Source organism: Malurus melanocephalus, unplaced genomic scaffold (assembly GCF_030028575.1).
Source record: "Malurus melanocephalus ecotype Western Australia unplaced genomic scaffold, MMel_1.1 scaffold_237, whole genome shotgun sequence".
NCBI lineage: Eukaryota > Metazoa > Chordata > Aves > Passeriformes > Maluridae > Malurus > Malurus melanocephalus.
The window spans coordinates 404,543-422,863 of record NW_026623469.1 but is presented as its reverse complement, the minus strand read 5'-3'; the positions used below and the strand labels follow the sequence as shown (position 1 = coordinate 422,863).

The 18,321-nt window shown below is 50.6% G+C and overlaps 2 protein-coding genes across 4 annotated transcripts in view; both read left to right on the top strand.

Annotated features, from left to right (window-relative positions):
- Positions 1–16,121, top strand: part of ENOX2 (ecto-NOX disulfide-thiol exchanger 2) — a 32,219-nt gene extending 16,098 nt beyond the window's left edge. For 2 of the 3 annotated variants that reach the window (XM_057375077.1, XM_057375075.1), the window contains 11 exons: positions 731–937; positions 1,368–1,601; positions 2,428–2,640; positions 4,104–4,210; positions 6,651–6,765; positions 7,773–7,954; positions 8,498–8,605; positions 9,426–9,482; positions 11,227–11,335; positions 11,600–11,685; positions 13,694–16,121. In XM_057375077.1, the coding sequence (XP_057231060.1) occupies positions 731–937; positions 1,368–1,601; positions 2,428–2,640; positions 4,104–4,210; positions 6,651–6,765; positions 7,773–7,954; positions 8,498–8,605; positions 9,426–9,482; positions 11,227–11,335; positions 11,600–11,685; positions 13,694–13,825 (1,550 nt within the window). In that variant the 3' untranslated portion in view covers positions 13,826–16,121. The remainder of the gene's footprint in view (positions 1–730; positions 938–1,367; positions 1,602–2,427; positions 2,641–4,103; positions 4,211–6,650; positions 6,766–7,772; positions 7,955–8,497; positions 8,606–9,425; positions 9,483–11,226; positions 11,336–11,599; positions 11,686–13,693) is intronic. The other variant, XM_057375076.1, reaches the window with a different exon arrangement.
- A 1,272-nt stretch (positions 16,122–17,393) lies between these two features.
- The window catches only part of ARHGAP36 (Rho GTPase activating protein 36), a 12,491-nt gene continuing 11,563 nt past the window's right edge, over positions 17,394–18,321 (top strand). Inside the window, exons 1-2 of the mRNA XM_057375058.1 lie at positions 17,394–17,611; positions 18,229–18,306. The gene's annotated coding sequence lies outside the window, so the exon portion shown is untranslated. The remainder of the gene's footprint in view (positions 17,612–18,228; positions 18,307–18,321) is intronic.

Here is an 18,321-nt window from a genome sequence, read left to right as displayed (position 1 = left end):
GTCTTTTGAAGGCTTAGCTTCAAAAGGTGAGGGGCTGGATCAGCCAGCATGGTCCATGCTGAGTCATGGGAATGCTCTGGAGTTTGCACAGTGCAGTGCAAGGAGAGCACAGGTAGCTGGAAATAAGGCAGAAAACTTAAAGAAACACAGTCAGGGCTCACCAGGCTATAGCARGAAACAGGGCTCCCCTTCACACCATCTGATCACCCTTTCTTCTCCCTTCTGTTGCAAAAACCAGAGCAGGGAAGATAAAAACAGAGATGATAGAGGGACACGTCTGTCACTGGCAGTGTGGATCATGTGTGTGAGGGGTAGCTTGAGCACACATGTCTGTAGCATGTGCAGTTGCAGCACAGAGACTCCCCTGTGTGTTTTTTTTTATGTTATTTCCATTAGGGCAGTTGTTYAAGCTGTGCTTTTGTAGCATCTCTGATGCTAAAGTTGGGAGCCTCTGGTGGGTGCTGCTTATGTTCCCTGACTGCAGTTCAGTGAAGCTCTTGCAATTGGGAGAGTATTTGGAGGGCTCCAGGCTCCCAAGATTTTCTATTTGGAATAAGRCTGGCGAATATTTTTATCCAGCACCTCAGCGGTGCTGTGGATCCACTCCATATAAATGAGTGTGTTTGGAGGAAGCCAYGAAGGTGTGGTCATCTCTGAGGAGAGAGCAGCAGGTGGAAGGAATGTGTGCTGGCAACCCAAAACCCGACCTACTCTGCTTTCTCTCTTTCAGATCTTCCCCCTCCGGCCACGAGAGAGAGGCCCCCAGGGTGCAAGACAGTGTTTGTTGGAGGGCTGCCGGAAAACGGGACGGAGCAAATCATCATGGAAGTGTTTGAGCARTGTGGGGAGGTCATAGCTATTCGTAAGAGCAAGAAGAACTTCTGCCACATCCGCTTTGCTGAGGAGTTCATGGTGGACAAGGCACTTTACTTGTCTGGTGAGTGTGTTTGCCTCAGGGGGAAGCTTAAAATTCGGGGACAGATATGTGATGGTGCCTTTACAGACAAAACAATAGGATTTGGGGCAGATTTCTCTGATGCTGTGTCAGTTTTTGTTCTGCTGCCATTGCATTTCTGCTTAAATGTGTGAAAACAGCTCCTGAGAGGAAAGGCAGCAATGCATTGTCACCTGAAAATGTCTGCAAAACATTGGGCTGAGGTATCCATCTTATATGGATAAATGTCCAGCTGATTCTATAGTGCCTAAAAAAATTGACAGTTGCTCTCAATTTGTTAGTTGGGCTGATGGACCTGACTCTGTGGGATCTTTTTCCTGGTGGCCATCAGAGCTGAACCCCCTGGGCTCCTTTTGCTGTGGGGCCCCAGGTGAGTCCCCTGTCGTAGCTGACCASCCATCATTCCCACCAGGCTACCGCATCCGGCTGGGCTCCAGCACGGACAAGAAGGACACGGGCCGGCTGCACGTGGACTTTGCCCAGGCACGGGATGACCTGTACGAGTGGGAGTGCAAGCAGCGCATGCTGGCGCGCGAGGAGCGGCACCGGCGGCGCCTGGCTGAGGAGCGCTTCCGCCCAGCCTCCCCGCCCCCCGTCGTCCACTACTCCGACCACGAGTGCAGCGTGGTGGCCGAGAAGCTCAAAGGTGAAAGGGCTGGGCCAGCCTTCCCTCGGGAGCTGGACAGCCACAGCTTTGTGTTTTCCAGGGCTTGTCTTGCATGCTRCAGCTCTCCTGCCATCTTCCTTCTGTCAAAACCCCTTGTTTGGCTCACCTGACCCAAACTTGGCAAGAGCATRGTTTGGACCAGATGGCCCAACACCCTGCCCAGCCCAGTCTTGAAAGCATCTGGTGTTGGGGAATCCACCACTTTCACAATGCTGCCATTGTGAAAAGTTGTCCCTATTCCACATCATCCTTTCCATGGGACTCCCTTGTAGAAAAGGAGTTTCCATCTCTGTAGCCCTCCCCAGARCACAGTGACAAGGTCTCYCCTAAATCTTACTTGCCCAAGGCTGAACAAACCTGTTGAGTACAGCAAGCTTATGCGGATCAAAACTCTTCAGTACAAGTTTCTTCCAGAAAATTTTAGTCAAGGTTGAAAGGACTAGTGTAAGTTCCAAGACCTTCTTTGAATCTAGAGATGCATGTGTGACCTGATGGTTTTGGAGCTGGAAGACATCTCCTTTCAGAAAAGGGTCCATCTGAGTAGACATGAAGTTTTCCAGTAAGTTTCTASTGCTTGTTCCTCCTCTTGCTGCACCTCAGCAGGTGATTTGCTCCATCAGCTTGGTGTTAGACTTGCCTTCCTTTGTACAGCCGTATGTTCAGATCATGCCCTGCTTCCAGGAGTTGTGATGAGCCACCTGAAGAAAGGTGACCTTYGAAGGAGTAATTCAGCTCCAGGGAAAGAACCTGACCGATGCCCAGGCCAACCAGAACTGTGGTGTAAAGTTGTCCTTCCTTCCYGCAGATGACACAAAGTTCTCAGAAGCCATCCAGACCTTGCTGACATGGATAGAACGTGGGGAAGTGAACAGGAGAACTGCCAACAACTTCTACTCCATGATCCAGTCGGCCAACAGCCACATCCGCAGGCTCATCAACGAGAAGGCGGCTCACGAGAAGGAGATGGAAGAAGCTAAAGAGAAGTTCAAGCTGGCTCTCTCAGGGATCCTGGTGCAGTGTGAGTAGTGTTTCCACACTGGATGTTGTCTGGTGTAGGGAAGACTYGTAATTTCCAGAGTCTGGAGAGGCCCTGCTAAAAGGGCTCTGGGAAAAGAAGTGGCAATGCTTCTGTGCAGCTATGGCTGATTTGGAATCATGTCACTAACCTGGCAAACATTCCTTGTGGTGCTTTTTACTGGAGTAAGAGTCCACATCTGGGGGGAAAAGAGATTGAATTCTGAATTTATTTCTTCTTAATTATTGTCTATTATTAGTTCTGTCATCTTTTCAACCCCTTCTGTGCACAACCAAGGTAAGTTCCTGGGAATCTGGTGCCTCAGCGAAGTGTGCAGGATTTATTCGCCAAAGGTAGGACGCAGCAGAGTGCTCCCAACACCCTGTTGCAGAATCTGGGTCTTTCAAATCCCAGCTCATTATTGAACCAGGAAATCAAGGAAGGGGCATGGAATGTATTAATTCCAGGATGTGATTTACAGCAGTTCCTCAGACATTCATTGCCTCTTACTCATCCTTGCTTTAATAAATATGAATATTTTTACTTCTATACGAGTACCTTCTACACAATTGCACTGATTGTCCTTGAACCCCTTGCCTAGCTCGTGAACATTCTTAACTTTTGGGTTTGTATCTAATAATTTTAGCTGTTACTTGGTTTTTGAATTTTTTTTCTTTAAATTCTGTTAATGGTAAAAACTACAGGCACACAGTCCAGAGGGACAAGCAATGGGTACTGCAGAGTAAGTAGTAATAGAGTGTAGTGTGTAACTCTACTCCCTGAAACAAGATTGATATCTCAGCCACTCCTAGCTTATTGTAAGGAGCAGAGAGATGTGTTTATTTTGTGAGAATTATGAGTACTGCATCACTAGCAGTAAAACAATCAGGTAGATGTGCTTTGTGATGTGTGTGAGCTCTCAGCCAAGGAGAAGCACTTTGTGCATTCCAAATCCTCTGAATTTTCTAGAGAGGCAGAAGGAATAAATCTCAGGACAAGAAAAAGCTGCTGGCTGGTGCCTTTGCTTTGATCCTGGTCTTTTTCCTGTAGCTCACAAAGGCTGTGGCACTGTCCAAGGRCCAGAACTCATGGTTGTAGCTCATCACCCCATTTCAGAGGTGAATCCTGCCCCTCTGAACTCCTTACACTCCCAGCCAGCCTCGCACAGCGTATTTGGATATTTTTCAGCACCCCTGCTGCCTTTTTTTTCACGTGTCCTGCCTTTTTCCCAGCTGAGAGCAGAGCCCATTCCCAGTTGTTCATTATCCATGAGTGTTTGGCACTGGCCTGGTGCAGCCCACAGGGACTGAGCCCCTTCCCTGAGTGTAGCGTCAGCACAGTGCAGTGTTGTGAGAAAAGGGGAGCCAAACCACCTGCCTGATTACACTTTTTTACTCCTTTACTCCTCTTGTTTGCCCTCTCTGGATGCTATTCGGGCCCGATTTGCTGCTGATTTGCTACTCCAGTCGAGCAGATAGTGGCCGTGTACCATTCTGCCTCCAAACAAAAGGCTTGGGACCATTTCACGAAAGCTCAGCGTAAGAACATCAGCGTGTGGTGCAAACAAGCAGAGGTTGGTAATCTTTTCTTGTGTTAGATCCTCCAGCACGGTCTCTTGCTTGTCAAGATGTTGATGTTCAGTTTGCACGATGCTCGCGTGGATAACAACCCCTTCCTTCACAGTGTGAGGTAGGAATCACTCAGGAGGCTCTTGTGGTACAGGTAATGAGTTTTCTCTTGGTATTTGTGTCACCAGTGGCAATACATCGAGACCTTTCTGCTGATGGAAGTTGTGCACAGTAATGTTTATAATAATGATAACAAATCCTGATTATCCTGCTGGTTTTAATATTAAAGCAAGAGGGATTTCTGGAGGGATTTTTAAAAAAAACCAACAAACTCCTAAGTGTCATTAGAATCTGTTTTACTACATTTTTATGTGATATTTTCACCTTGAGAGATGAAAATAATAACAGATGAACAAGCTCGAGGGAGGATGTTCTCATATTTGTGCATTTATCCCATGAAGTGACATAATGAAATACAGGGTTTATGAGGATGGAGCTATGGAAGAAGGCTTGTCACTCCCACTGCTCTTCCTGCAGGAGGAAGAATAGTTTTTAGTCTGATAAGATTTCATAAAATCAGATCAGGGAGTCAGGCAGAATGTCAGAAATACGGAAGCTAAGGTAAACAATGGGTGTCCATTGGAGAGTGATGGTTGGGGAGGTGTTTGTCCTAGGGACTGTGATGAAATTGGTGCTGCAGGACCTTGCACTTGGCCTTGCTGAGTCTCCTGAGATTTGATCCCACTCCTCCACCCTGTCCTGATTCCTTTGGTTGTCATTCCTTACCTCTGGTGTAAATCTTCCTGGTTTTCTGCATTTTTCTTGGATATTGAGTTCCTTACTACAAACTTGGAAAGCAAGGCCARCAAAGCCAGGAGTTGTCTTTTACCTTTAAAATTATTTAACACCCGAAGTGAATTCGGGCAAAGCTGAAAGGCGGTTGCTCCATGGTCATGAGGGTCTGGTGATCTGTGATCACCACAGCTTGGGTCTGTCTAGGCTGTGATCTCCATGGGCTGGGGGTTGTCCAGACCTCTGATCCCCATGGGCTGGGGGTTGTCCAGGCCTGTGATCCCCATGGGCTGGGGGTTGTCCAGACCTCTGATCCCCATGGGCTGGGGGTTGTCCAGACCTGTGATCCCCATGGGTTGGGGTTATCCAGCCCTGTGATCCCCATGGGTTGGGGTTGTCCAGACCTGTGATCCCCATGGGTTGGGGTTATCCAGCCCTGTGATCCCCATGGATTGGGGTTATCCAGCCCTGTGATCCCCATGGGTTGGGGGTTGTCCAGACCTGTGATCCCCATGGGTTGGGGTTATCCAGACCTGTGATCCCCATGGGCTGGGGGTTGTCCAGACCTCTGATCCCCATGGGCTGGGGGTTGTCCAGGCCTGTGATCCCCATGGGTTGGAGCGGTCCAGGCCACCTTGCCATAGAGCTGTGACCTGAGCAGAGTCTGTAGAGCTGCATCATACCCAGACAGGGTCCTGCTGGTACCCAGCAGGTGGCTGATCCTTCACCATRCTGGAACACTCTAAATGCCCATGTTGTCCTGGGAAGTTTCCAGCTGTGATCTGCCCATGAGACTGCCCTTGTGGGACTTGCCAGATCCCATTGAGTCAAACCTCTGTAGCACCTAGAAGAGGAGCCAAGGTTTTGTTTGCACTTGAGAAGCCAAGTGCAGTCTGATTCAGACTATGCCTCCACTCTGAGCCCAGTGCTTCCCTCCTTCCCTGCCTTCTGATGGCTGCCTGTGGCTGGGGTGGGAGCTCTCTCTCCAGCTGGAGCTKTCTGTTGTTCCAAGGTAAGTTCTCCTGGTGGGTAGAGGCTGTGAGACCACTGATGAGGCCTCTTTCAGGAGCACTTGCTGCCAGGCTGATGCTCTCCCCCAGCTTAGGGACTGCTTTTAAAGGAAAGTGGAGCCACAAGATGCAGCATCTTGATACAGATTTTGGCAGTTATTTATAAATMTATATACAGATACATAAAAACATTGCTAGTGTATTATATACTTTCAGGTGTAATTTAAACTGGATCTTACCTCATTGTAAATATAAGGTGCTGCCTAAAGAGTCTCTCAGACTTTTGGGGTCACCTTGAGGAGGTCCCTATACATGCAGAGGTGTGGCTATAGTTTAGTTTTCTCTCTCACAGCTCAGCTTGGGGCTTYTGGCTCCAGAGAATTTAGGGCTGAATCCAGTTCCTCTTGGTTTGCACAGGAATTGCCTCATCACAAGAGCAGAAGGGAGATGGAAGAGTCAGTAATTCCAGTAGCACTGACAGRTTGACTTGTGCTGGATATTGCCCTTGATCTAATAATCTGTGCCAATTGTAAGATCGTATCATAGCACTGTGTTTAGTAGACCTAGATTTCAGAAACTTTTCATCCACCCAAGCTGTTCGTGGAAAGCCGTGCTGAAACCTCCTCTACTTTGTGAACCCCAGGAAATCCGTAACATCCACAATGATGAACTGATGGGTATTCGGAGAGAGGAGGAGATGGAAATGTCTGATGAAGAAATAGAAGATCCATCAGAGATGAAAGAAACGGAAGAGTCAGGTAAAATCTCTTTTCACAGCTCATAAAGTGCTTCTCTTCTGTGGTTTCTTCCAGGATTCCCATTCTGAGTGTTTTGTACCCCAAAATGGTCAGAGGCAGAGCAGAATCAGGGCAGTTACCTGGAGYTGTTTGCTCTTGGTGCCTGGGTGGGCAGCCAGTGTCTTTCACTGCTCCCTGCCACAGTCGGGGGAGATAAAAGCAGTGTCTGAGCTGCTGTTTCTGTGGGATGGCTGGGATTCCTGGAGCTGGATGTGGAGGAGCTGGAAGCTCCCTGCCTGGTGCAGGGGATGCACTGGTGTAGAAGTTCACCCTGCACTGCACTATGAAGCTGCCTTGTTCCAATGCACTCCTGATGTCTGCCCTGGAATGTTCTTTTTTTTTAACCTCTTCCAGCCTAAATTCACACTGAGAGGGGCTCTTTGTCCAGAGGACCTTTTTTTCTAAAGAGATCATGGAATCATGAAATGGTTTGGGTTGGAAGGGACCTTAAAGCTCATCCCATTCCACCCCATGCCATGAGCAGGGACACCTTGCACTATCCCAGGTTGTTCCAAACCCTGTCCAGCCTGGCCTTGGACACTGCCAGGGATCCAGGGGCAGCCACAGCTTCTCTGGGCACCCTGTGCCAGGGCCTGCCCACCCTCCCAGGGAACAATTCCTGCCCAATATCCCATCCATCCCTGCCCTCTGGCACTGGGAAKCCATTCCCTGTGTCCTGTCCCTCCAGCCCTTGTCCTCAGTCCCTTTCCAGCTCTCCTGGAGCCTATTTAGACCCTGTGGCTCTGAGTTCTCCCCAGAGCCTTCTCTTCTCCAGGCTGGACACCCCCAGCTCTCCCAGCCTGGCTCCAGAGCAGAGGGGCTCCATCCCCYGGGATACCCCAAGCACTGGGAGCCATTCGTTTGGGTGTGCAGGATTTGTAGCCAGGAACTGCTGAGTCTCTGTGCATGGGAGGGGGAGAGCAAGGGACTTGTTGCCACTGGTTGTTTGACTCATGTGCTGTCCCCAGTGCTGGTGTCGCAGGTGGAGGCACTGAAGGAGGAGAACGACAGCCTGCGCTGGCAGCTGGACGCGTATCGCAATGAGGTGGAGCTGCTCAAGCAGGAGCAGGGCAAGGCCACCAGGGACGAGGACACCACCAAGGAGCAGCAGATGAAGCTCCTCCAACAGGCTCTGCAGGGCATGCAGAAGGTGAGTCTGGAATTYTCCGTAGTTGAGGCTGTGCTGCAGGGGAAAGGGGCTGGGATGGGCGGCAGAAACACATGGAAAAAGCCCCTCTGGTTTATAGCATGATCCAAACTGGCAAAGGGGAGCAACTTTGTCATTTCCAGTGTTGCTAAAAAAAAACCCAAAGCAAATATTGAAACCAGGGATTATTTAAGAGCTGATCAGTCACATGGAAGCAATCYATAGTTCATGGATTCCTTGTATGCTCTTTACTGTGACATTCAAAGTACCAAGTCTGTCCATAATCAGCTAAGGAAGTGGAATGGAATTCAATCCATTGGTGATGGAATTACTGCCCTGTACTTACACAATAGTGCTTTTTCGTATGCTAGTAGACAAAGGCATTTCTAAGGTACGCTGTAGATTCTTCTTGTTTTATACTTAATCTTATCATGGTTCTGGATTTGATCTGTCTAGCCCTCATGGAAAAGCCCTTCTTCATTTATAGTCTTCAAACAGTTGGTGAAAGGCAAGTTATAAAAACAGAGTTTATCTTTTCTCTTCCAGCACCTTTTGAAAGTCCAAGAGGAATACAAAAAGAGAGAAGCTGAGTTGGAAAAAGTGAAAGAAGACAAATTGAAAATAGAAACATTACTGGAAAATCTGAAGGAGCAGGTGCGTGCTATCCAAGGCTTCTTTGTGCAGTCTTTGGATTTTGTGGTCCATCAGGAAYGTGGTGAAGGACATCTGTCCTGCACTCTTGGTGGGAATGCTCMACCCTGATTTGGAACAGTTGTCCTTGGAAAGCGAGGAAAAATTACCTGTCATATCCCAGTGTGTCTGTCAGTAATGAACCTGCTGTTGCCTCATGTAGCTGTGAGACAATCTAAGCAATTGTATATTACAATATGACTGTCATTGGACATTGTGGAGTGGTATCACAACTGGAATGGGGTTTTCTGCAACYTGAGCTTTTAAAAGATAAGAAAAAAGTCTCAAATGTCAGACATTGATATTTCCATTTGTGGTTTAGGRACATGTTTTGATCTGGCCTCCATAAAACACTTTGGAACTGAAAGTTTTTGTGACTGCTTTAATATTTTTGTGCTTGCTGGGTTTATTCCYAACTGAAATCCATACAGAATTGCAAACTGAAATCCACCATGCTCCTTCTCAGGTGTGATCCACTCTGATTTGATTATGGATCTGAGCRTGAATCTACACTTGCCTGGTCCTTTCCTCTATTACACAGACACAATTACACAAGAAGCATGAGSCAGCACTTTCCCCCTTGGCCTACAGAGCCAGATACTGGGTTTATCTCATTTTCCTTCTTTAGTCCCACTTCTTTGTGCCATGAGCTAGGGAAGATAATAAATGCCTTTCTACTAACTAAAAATGGCTTTGTATATTCCAGTAATCATCAGAGCAGGAGCTTCAAAACAAAAATAACTGATTATCATCAGTAATCTTTCCTTTCTTTGTCCATATATAGCAGACCATGGCAGATGAAGAGAACAAGGAGGGAGATGCAGCTGATTGCCAAGGGAGTGTAAGTCCAAGAGTTTCTTTTCCTCCAGTCAGAATCTCTCACTGATGGGACAGTGACCCTTCTGTGTAAGAAGAGCAGTGGTTTATGGATTGGGGAGTGTGGGGAATGTGAGGGTGGTGCAGACACACTGTCCCCATGTACAGGGATCAGGTTTTCCATCCAGAGGGTGCTGGACACTGCCCAGGCTCCCCAGGAATGGGCACAGCCCCGGGGCTGCCAGAGCTCCAGGAGTGTTTGGACAGCACTGCCAGGGATGCACAGGGGGGGGATTGTTGGGGGGTCTGTGCAGGAGCTAGGCTGGATGATTCTGGTGGGTCTTTCCAGCTTAAGAGATTCTGATTCTATATAAATCAAAGTCATCAATTTACATCATCAGAGCTGGATGAAATGAAAGTATTTGCATTGCTGAGRTGTAGAAATGGAGTTTGGTGTGCAGGATCTTTTGTTGCAAAATTATTTCCATTTAGTCTTCAAAAATAGGAGCTGGATCTGGGGTTTTTCAGCATGAAGAAGAGATGGCTTCGAGGAGACCTCAGTGGTGCCTTCCATCGCCTAAAGGGGGCTTATAAAAAAGAGAAAAATKGACTTTTTATACAATTGGATAGTGACAGAACAAAGGGSAATGGGTTCCCACTGCCAGAGGGCCCAGTTAGATGGGATATGGAGAGGAAATGTTTCCCTGTGAGGGTGGGGAGGCCCTGGCATAGGGTACACGAAGAAGCTATGGCTGCCCCTGGAGCCCTGGAGGTGTCCATGGTCAGACTGAATGGGTCTTGGAACAACCTGGGATAGTGGAACGKGTCCCTTCCCATGGCAGTGGGGTGGAACAGGGTGAGTTTTAAGGTCCTTCCCAATMCAACCCAATCTATTGCATGATTCCATGATCTCCAGGAGAAGGCAGGCTGTGGGTTTGCAGTGCAGCTGCTGGGTTGCAGTCCCTGAATCAGCTTCCGCAGGGCAGAGCTGCTTTTTCTCCTCTGGAATCAAATGTGGGAGCTGAGGCCATCTGGGCACAGCCTCAGCCCTGGAGAGCTGAGAACTGCACTGGTGTAAGAATTTGAGCAAACCCAGGGGACCATTCAGTTCTATCTTCGTCACTGGCTTCCCTCCAGCCCATCTCACTGGTGAGTGGAAGCTGTTCCCAATTATAGCTGTCCACAGCTCTCAGGCCACTGGAATTCCGCATCAAACTCAGAGATAAAAGCAAATCCTGCTTTTAGAGCACCCACCATCTTTGCATTATTATGTTTATGTCAGGGATAGTAAATGATGCCAGCTCTGTTTTAATTCAGTACCACAAACTCAAGTCAGGGACAGTCTGATCCTAAACCCTGTGCAGCCCCATGGCACTWGATTAATCACATTTGTCTCAGTTTGGGCATTTGTAAAATAAACCTCTGCAGCTGAATTAGTCATGGCAAGGCCACAGTCTGGTTTGTGTTTTGTTATTTAAAGCAAGGCCCTTCTGGAGCAGATGTCATGTCAGAGAACAGGGTTGGTGCAGGGTGTGTGGTGGCACCTGCTGAACTTGGTGGGCTTTTCACCTCACTTGGTGGATCACACTCAGCAGCACAGACACAGCTGTGCTTCTTTGGGAGCATTTTGGRAAACAAATGTAGATACAGCAGTGATGGATGCAGTGTCTCAGAAAACCAGGAAAACACCAAAACTCTGTCAAGCCTGCCCAAGCCAGTGCCTGGTGTGTCAGGGTATCTGGAATGTGCCCTGTGGGTTTGTTTTCCAGGAGAGCAGCACGTCCAGAGTTTGTGCCTGCAGCCAGGAGAAGGAATGTCCAATGGAGAAGATGTTGAGCAACTGCCCTGTGAAATCTGAACGAGAAGTTCTCTTGGTTGGTGAGTTCTGCTGGGCTTGGTGGTGCTGCCAGAGTCCTGAGCTGGGGGGACCTGCTGCAAGGTGACCTTGCACTCCTCCAGTCCACCTCTGCTTCCTTTGGGTATCCTGAGCAAGGTGGGAGTCCTGGAACTGAGAAAAACCTTGAGCTGTGCTGGGTCAGGGTGGAACCTTGTGACACCTGGCTGCTGGCAGTGGCACAGGGCTGGTGATCCCAGCTGGCTCTTGCCTTGTGACAATGACCTTTGTGGTATTCCTTTCCCCAGGGATAATCTCAACGTTTCTCCACGTGCATCCATTTGGAGCCAGCATTGAGTACATCTGCTCCTACCTGCAGCGTCTGGACAGCAAGGTGGGTGTAGGGGCAGGTGGCTGTAGGGACGGGTGGCTGTAGGGACAGGTGGCTGTAGGGGAGGTGAATGTAGGGACAGGTGGGGCTGGACAGCAAGGCCTGGGCTCTGCTCTCTGCAGAAATCTGTTGGAACAGGGTGAGAGAAGGGGTGAACTGTTTTGGATCACAGAATGGTTTGGGTTGAGGGACTTTGAAGCCCATCCAGTTCCATGCCCTATCATGGGCAGGGACACCTTCCACTATCCCAGGTTGCCCAAAGCAGCCCACCTTTGGGGTCTTCCACTCACCATGTCCCCAAGTGCCACATCCACACAGCTTTTAAATACTCTAGGGATKGGGATTCCATCACTGCCCTGGCCAGGGAAACACCTCCATCTCAAATGCTTTTTGGTTTACTCTGTTGAAGTTTGCTGCCCTGGAGCAGTTTCACTTTGTTCTCCTTATCACTGTGACCTCCAAGGAGAAGAGCAAACAACGGCCTTGTGCACTGGACATCTCCCACCCTCTGCCCTGTTTGTGTATGTTCTCTCTAACTGAGCAGTCACGTGGTGTTTGTGTCTCTGAGCAAATGTTTTTGGGTCTGTTTGCTCCTGTCACCCTTCCCTGAGCCTGCTCTGTTCTGATACTGGAAGTGGGGTGGTTTTTAGGAGGTGTCTATTCCMGTAGTAGAAGCACTGGAACTTTGGGGGTCTGTGGGAAGGGAAGGGTGGAGCCCTAGATGTAGGGGTCACCAAAGGCAGTGACAGGCTATGTTCCTGGATTTCCTTGGCACAATATGGAGCTCCTGTGTCCTGCTGGCTTCGCTCTCCTTCTTGGAGTAAACTGGAACAAACGTGATGGAAGGAATTACATCTCATTCTCTTCTATCCTCTTSTCCAGTTGTCTTTCTTAAAGAGCCYCAGGAGCAGGAGGCCCCATCAGCATCGGAATCCTCTTTTGGGATTGGAACTTTTCCAGCTGCTTRTGTTTATAACTCAGTGTTTCATTTACCCTTTCCTAGGAAAACACGACTCCCTGGCCTGGCTCACTCCAGCCTTATAAAGACGGAGTTAATGATTTATCTCCTCATTATAGCTTGGAATTTGTCTGTGGGGCCAGCAGCTGCTTTTATTTTGGTTTGGAGCTCCTATAAAACTGCCATCATAGCATTCAACTGCCTTCTGGAACTTCCTCTTTGGTGTCCACAGTGCAGAGAGGGGCTCCTGGAAGCTTCTGCAGTCAGCTTGGGAGAGTCCCTGTACAGACCCCACCCTTCAACGWGCGCTATGGCATCAGGGCACTCACACTCAGGGCTACTCCCATTGTCCTCTGTGTTCCTTCTGAGCTCTTCTGTCTCCTCTACTCTTGCAGGAGTTCAGATTAGTTCGGGATACACCTGAGCAGATCTCTGAGGCAGGAGGGGGGAGAGTACTTGAAGGTACAACCTGGTTTCTTGAAGCTGTCAGCAGGAAAGGAAGGGGAATATCTTTCCACTGTTCCCTGCCCATCAGTCTCGCCAAGAAGGTCAGCAGAGAGTGTAGAAATTAAGATCCAAGGTGGTTTGGAGTCATGAAAGAGCCCTTCAGAAGTTGTCTGTAGCCCTGAGTGTGGCTTGGCAGGGCCTTGGGCTGACAGACTCACCTCACCTGAGGCTCCTGCTCTGCAGTGATGCAACCCCAGTGTTGGCTCTTGGCTCTGTTGGAGCAATTGTTGCCCTATCAGGGGAGTGAGAGTTAAACTAAAATAGGGTAAAAGTGCTCCCTGTTCAGTGACTTAAGTACTTGGGAGGTTTAAATCTATTGCCTTGCATTCCACAGGGGAGAACATTCAGCCAGTCCCTTTACCTTGACTTGCAGTGTTTATCCCAAAGCCTGACAGCACCACAGCTCCCTTTGTCCCAGCGTTATCCCCATGGGTGCAGGGACAGCCTGGATGAACTTCAGCAATTAAACTGTCTGAGTTTGAATTATCACCAGCCATCAGGGGTTCCATCTTCACTTTTGGTCTTGTTTCCCTTGTGTTCYCACAGATCTGCACAGCAGAGGTGGAAGTTCTCATGACGCGACTCCAGAACACATTCCGGCAGGAGCTGAGYGGGGTCGGGGCCAGCCTGGAGAAGAGATGGAAGTTTTGTGGCTTTGATGGGTTGAAAATGACTTGAGCTTTGACTTAATGCTGGAAACAGTGGGATATGGATGCTGGGAAAACCTGGGATGCTCTTCCCTCTGTTCCTGAGGTACCACGGCATTGGGATGCAAAGTATAAGTGAAGCCAAGTCCAGAGCGGCACTGGAAGAACCTTCAAGTTCTGCAGCTCCTTTGATCAGTTATTTGTTAATGGGCAAGTTCTGTTCAATATATTTGGGGAAAAAAGCTCCTGCCTGACCCTTTGAAGCACAGCGTGTCGACTCCATGTTCTGCCAGTGTTGTATGTGCTTGTGTGCCCAAATTCCTCCTCCTCAACCTTCCTTCTGGTAGGAACAGCCATAGACTGTCCTGAAGCAACCTCARAAAGGCATCTTATGGTTTCCAGATCACCAAAAGGGGGAAAAATGCGCATTTTTTTTGATATTTCTATGAGTAAAAACCAAGTTATGTTTAAGAAGATTTAGATGGCTCAGGAGCCTCTGAGCCCAGGAATTGGTTCTTTTTTGTGCTATTTTCTCTATTAGTAGTTAAGCAGAGGTGGGGTCAGAGGGGGATTCTGGCAGTGCCCCTCGTGCTCTGGGTAAGTAGTTACAGAATCTTTTACATAGCAAGGGTGTTTAATTTTCTGGGGGTGTGGGTGCAGCAGAGCTATATCGGCCTGGATTTTGGTGATTTTTTTTACCACCCAGTTCCTCCACCTGCTTTGCTTTGGACACTAAGCTCAAGCAGCACAGAGTCCTCTGCTCCTGAACGTTCCCAGCACTGTTCCTCATGTTCCCCATGCATCCCCAGCTCTGCAGAGGTGCAGGGTAGCGCAGCTCAGCCCATTGATCCAGCCAGCCCAGAATCCCTCGTGGATCCTGCTGTCCCCCAGCAGACCCTTATTCCTGCCCAGCAGGGTCAGCTGCAGAGTTGCAGCCACCCTGTGCAGGATTCCCCTTCTCCCAGACAGCGCCTGTGTTCCCAGAATGGAGCTGTCACAGTTTTGCAGCTGCACTCTTCCAGCCCCTCCTGTTTGTTCTCCACACCCCAGGCATTGGTGCCCCTCACTTGGGCTATTGATCCCGCCTCATTTTTGGGGGAGAAGTCCCAATTCCTGCATTTCTGTTCTCAGGCATTTCCCTCATTCGTGACACATCCCCAGCCCTTGTATCGTTCTGCCAGGTGGTTCTCCRTGGTGCCATGGCTGAGGTGGTGCCTGGGGGATACAGGAACATTTCTGGTGTGTTCCATGTACCTGGCACAGACACCTGGTGTTGTGTGAACCAGTCCCATATCCAAAACACCAAAATTCTGGTGATACCAGGCTTGGAGGCAGCTATTGACCTGCTGGCTCTGCCTGTTTCTCCCCGACCATTCCCTGCAGCTGGAAGGGTGGAGGAGCACACTCCCTGTGCTCCWGCTCCCTTCACCAGTCATCCCAAGGCCCTGAGGTCTCTCTGGATCACTTGGATTTCTTCGTGCAGCCTCGAGGAACCATCCTCCTCCTTGTTGCTCCCACTGGCAAGAGCCTGGCATCAGTTGTCTGTGGGCATTGGGGAAACCGGGGCGGTCACAGGAGACCTGGCACCTGCAGTGCCAGGTGGGAATGTGGCACCTGTGTCCTGTCCCTGCAGGTCAGCCAAGTGGGGAGAGGGCAGGGTGGTGTGTTCTCAGYGAGACCTCTCMTTGGGAAAATCAGGGAGGAAAAGCCAGAAATGAGGAGWGTTCCAGAGGCCCAAGAGCAGCCGTGGCTGGAGCACTCTGGAGGCAGGGAAGAGTGGGATGAGTGGGGACAGGGGATGGGCTTCCCAGCGTGGGAGCTCCCGCAGCACAAGGACTTGCTGGGTCCCAGCCTCTGGTGGCTGTGGGATGGGAACTGGGATGGGACTGGGGCTCCTCCTGGGGGACTGAGGGGGCTGGGGCTGTTGGAGACAGTGGGCAGGTTGTTCTGTGGGGCAGCAGGAGGGRGAGCAGCCAGGAGCTGCGGGGTGAAGGCTGGTGCTGTGAAAGGGASTCAGGGCTGGGGCACACTGGGATCCTTCTGCTTCCCCTCATTCGGCCTTCCCTTCCAGGGCCTTTATAAMGGGGCTGATGTTTCTCACAGCAGAATTCCATCCTGCAGATGGGCTGCTGAGGTGACACCCAGGGATGGTGACAGACCTTCCCTTGGGACGGTGCTGCTCCTACATGGGCTGGTGTTCTGTGCTCTCAACACCTAGTGCTTGCCATGCTGGGAGAAGATAWAAACCCTTTGAAAAAATGTTCAGAATAGTTGTGTCCCTACAGATGAACACTGTATTTTTAAGGATTAAACTTTTTTATGGGCAAATCTTGGCTCTGCTGCTTTCTTTGTCTTCGTTGCATGCCAGGGGAGGGGAGAGGCTCCATTCCAGCTCCTTGACTGTGCTCCTTCCCAGGTTCTCTTCATGCTCCATCCCCAGCACTCCACCTTCCTTGTGAATATCAAGAGTGCTCACAATTGCCTGGCCTGGATGCTCCCTGCTTCCTCTGCAGCCTCTCTCGTGCCTCCATCTCAGGCTGTGAATCCCTGGTCCGTGCCCTCCTCCCTCCTATTGAACAGCTGGAGTTCACAGGTTGTGGCAGTGCTGGGGTGGATGTGGCCCAGCAGCACCAGTTTGTACTGGTGGTGAGGATGGGCAGGGAGATGATGCACAGGAAGAAGAACTGAGCAGCCCCGTGGGGCTCTGTTCTGTGTTTGGGAGGAAGCCTTAGGGAGACTGGGGCCTTTAAATGGAGCTACTGTGGGGAAGGGAGTTGAGTGGGATGGTGGCTGCTGGACTGGGACAGGCAGAGATCCCTGGAGCAGAATGGGGTCCCAAATCAGCAGGARCTGTTGAGGTTAAAGGGGAGCCTGTGCGTAACCCAGGCCCTCCTGGGAAAAGATGCTCTGGAGATAAAGAGCAGGCACAGGGTGCCCAGAGAAGCTGTGGCTGCCCCTGGATCCCTGGCAGTGTCCAAGGCCAGGCTGGACATTGGGGCTGGGAGCAGCCTGGGACAGTGGGAGGTGTCCCTGCCATGGCAGGGGTGGCACTGGATGAGCTTTAAGATCCTTCCAACCCAAACCCTTCCATGATCATTACCATGTCATGGGTCAGGAGTCTCCCTGTGGCCCCCAAAGGGCTGATGGGTGTGTTAATGGGCAAAGAGGTGCCAGTTTTGGTGTTAGTGGGGGTTTGGGAGACTCTGCAAGGTCTGTAACCCTGTGAGCTGTAGATCCATCCCATCAGGTCTGTGAGCTCCTCAACACTAGAGCTCTGCAGGCCCCTGGATGTGGGGACCGCCCCTGTGCCCAGCCTGTTCCAGACCCCGCTGGACACCATCGCTGTGAAGGTGCCGTGAAGGAGCAGCACGGAGAGCTGAGGTGCAAACTACCCACTGGCCCTCATCAGCCAGCCCAGGCAGCACGTTCCCTGCTCAGGTTTCATCTGCCAGCACAGCTGATGCTTCAGCCTGTCCTGGTCACCCACGGCTGGGAGCGGGGACAGCTCAGGATGGAGGGGATTGAGCAATGGCTGATCCGTGCCAAGGCTCAGTGTCTGGCGTGGGAAGCGCAGTTCCTCCATCCAGCCCTGCCCTCTCTCYACGCTGTTTCTGGCTCTCGTTTCTTTTGGCAGAAAATTCACATTCTCATGCCTTCTCTCCTCCCCTCGGCGGCTTTGCTCTATCACTTCCCCACTTCTCCTCCCGTCTGTGGGCTGGGAAGGGCCCCAGAGCCCTCGTGGAGATGCTGCTGTGAAAACCATTGTCCCAAAGGAAGAGCCGGGAGCTCCAGGAGCTGCTGCGAGGGCACGGGAAAGGTAAATGTGTGTCCTTTGTTCCTGCTRGGAGGAGAGAAAGTGCTGCTGCAACTGGTGGAGCAGCTGCTGCTCCTTGGGAAGGGAAGGGGCAGCTGGGTTGAGCTTTGCCYGTGAGATTTCCTGAAATGAGCACCAGTCCTGTTTGTGAGTTAGTGAGATTCCTGCTCTGGCATCCCCCTCCAAAGGAGGATTTGTGGGGCTCTGTCTGTGCCCCTGCTGTGGAATGGTGTTTCCCTCTTGTGCTGAGCGAGCTCTCCTGTCCCCCAGGGCTCTGCAGGGACACCCATCCCCATTTCCTCCAGGGACACCTTGGAGTGGTGGACACCCACCTTGCTGCTCTGGGTTGGAGGTGCTGGTCCCCATCTCACCCATTTCCAGGGACATAAATCCAGCCCTGGGGTGGAAAGCAGGGGAAGGTGTTTGGAGTTGATCCTGAAGGATGAGCTTTGGGAAGACCAGCAGTGGTGGCACATCACAGGGTTCTGCGAGTGGTGCCTGCAGGCAGGCAGATAAGCAGCAGCTCAGCCGGGCTGCTCCTTCCTGCCTTCTCCTTCCTGCCCTCCCTCTGCTGCTCCCTCTTCTAACCAGAATTCCTCCTCCTCCTCACCCCATGGCAGCCACATCCCCCAGGACTCCGCTCAGGCAGGGGCTGTGGCTGTGGGCTCTACCCGAGTGTGGAGCTTCACTTTCAAAAGGTAATTCCCTGCAGT